The sequence below is a fragment of the Zingiber officinale genome, chromosome 1A, assembly GCF_018446385.1.
Source record: "Zingiber officinale cultivar Zhangliang chromosome 1A, Zo_v1.1, whole genome shotgun sequence".
Classification (NCBI taxonomy): Eukaryota; Viridiplantae; Streptophyta; class Magnoliopsida; order Zingiberales; family Zingiberaceae; genus Zingiber; species Zingiber officinale.
The window spans coordinates 187,772,008-187,773,202 of record NC_055987.1 but is presented as its reverse complement, the minus strand read 5'-3'; the positions used below and the strand labels follow the sequence as shown (position 1 = coordinate 187,773,202).

General features: G+C 44.2%; 1 protein-coding gene across 1 annotated transcript; it reads left to right on the top strand.

The window, feature by feature from the left end:
* The first annotated feature begins 377 nt into the window (after nucleotides 1-377).
* LOC122008287 (dirigent protein 22-like) lies at nucleotides 378-908 on the top strand. Its single transcript, XM_042563984.1, has one exon. It carries the CDS (start codon nucleotides 378-380, stop codon nucleotides 906-908), a length of 531 nt encoding a protein of 176 aa, XP_042419918.1.
* The last annotated feature ends 287 nt before the right edge of the window (nucleotides 909-1,195 follow it).

Genomic DNA, 1,195 nt, shown 5'->3' with positions numbered 1-1,195 from the left:
TCAGAAAGACTGCTAAATCAAATCATACATATATAAAGCGTTGAATGATAATAAAGCGTTGACATCAAAATAAGGGGCAACAAGGCGTCTGAAAGACTGCTAAATCAACTCATCGTTCAAACGAGCTTAACGGTTGACCAAATTAATTAATGACTGAATCAATTCTGTATATCCACGATGACGCGGTGCAGGTCTTTTGTTTCAATATCAGACGAGTCAAATAACAAGAGACGGTGACGACCTGCTACCTTCAAGTATTAAGTATCGACTCCGTCCCTGAGTGCATTACTATAAATAGAGCCCTGCAACTCCGCAATATTCAAACACATCTCACCATTCCTTCCTTCCTTTACAATTTGTTACTGCATCTCTGTAAAATGGCAGCCTCCTCAGTCATTCCTTCCTTGCTCCTCTTCCTCTTCGTAGCTGCCGTTGCCGCTGCCTCCTCCAACCCCAATGGCTACATGCACCTGCGCTTCTACAACCACGAGAGAATACTTGGCTCCGGTCCCAGCGCCACTGTCGTCTACGCCGTCCAGCGTCGTGACTCCAACTCTGGGGCTGGCTTCGGTAACGTCATCGTCTACGACAACCTTCTGCGGTCCGGGGTGGAGACAGACTCACCCATCGTCGGTCGAAACCAGGGCATGGGAGTGGGCTCGAGCTTGGCCGAGAACTCTGGTCTCACCAATTTCCAGCTGGTGTTCACCGCTGGCAAGTACAGCGGCAGCTCCCTTGCCCTGCAGGGGTTGTTCCCGGTCGCCCCACTCGGGACCGTGTTCGAACGGGCGATCACCGGAGGCACAGGAAAGTTCCGTTTGGCCAGAGGATACCTCTTGACCACGGAAGTTCGTGCTACCAACACGACCCTCACTGGACAACTCGACGCTTATATCACCTTCCGTTGAGACTTGAGATCAACATTTATATATGCAATTATTCTTTTCTACTCATTTATAATTAATTATTTCATAATCCTTGATTTTATGTATAGAAATACATTTATCTTAATAATTAAGCTAAATTGTATTATAAAAGTTCATGATTATTTTGGATGATAAAAAGGTTGAATGGTACATGATTAATTACTTCTGTTTTATCTTTTTCGTGATGAGCAAGTTAAAGATCGGAATCAAATTAAAACTTGAAAAAGTTACATATGAAAGAAAAAATGGACTATATACAACCGTTTTAC

Coding starts and splice junctions, on each gene's coding strand:
- LOC122008287 (XM_042563984.1), top strand. CDS start 378: ATGGCAGCCTCCTCAGTCATTCCTTCCTTGCTCCTCTTCCTCTTCGTA.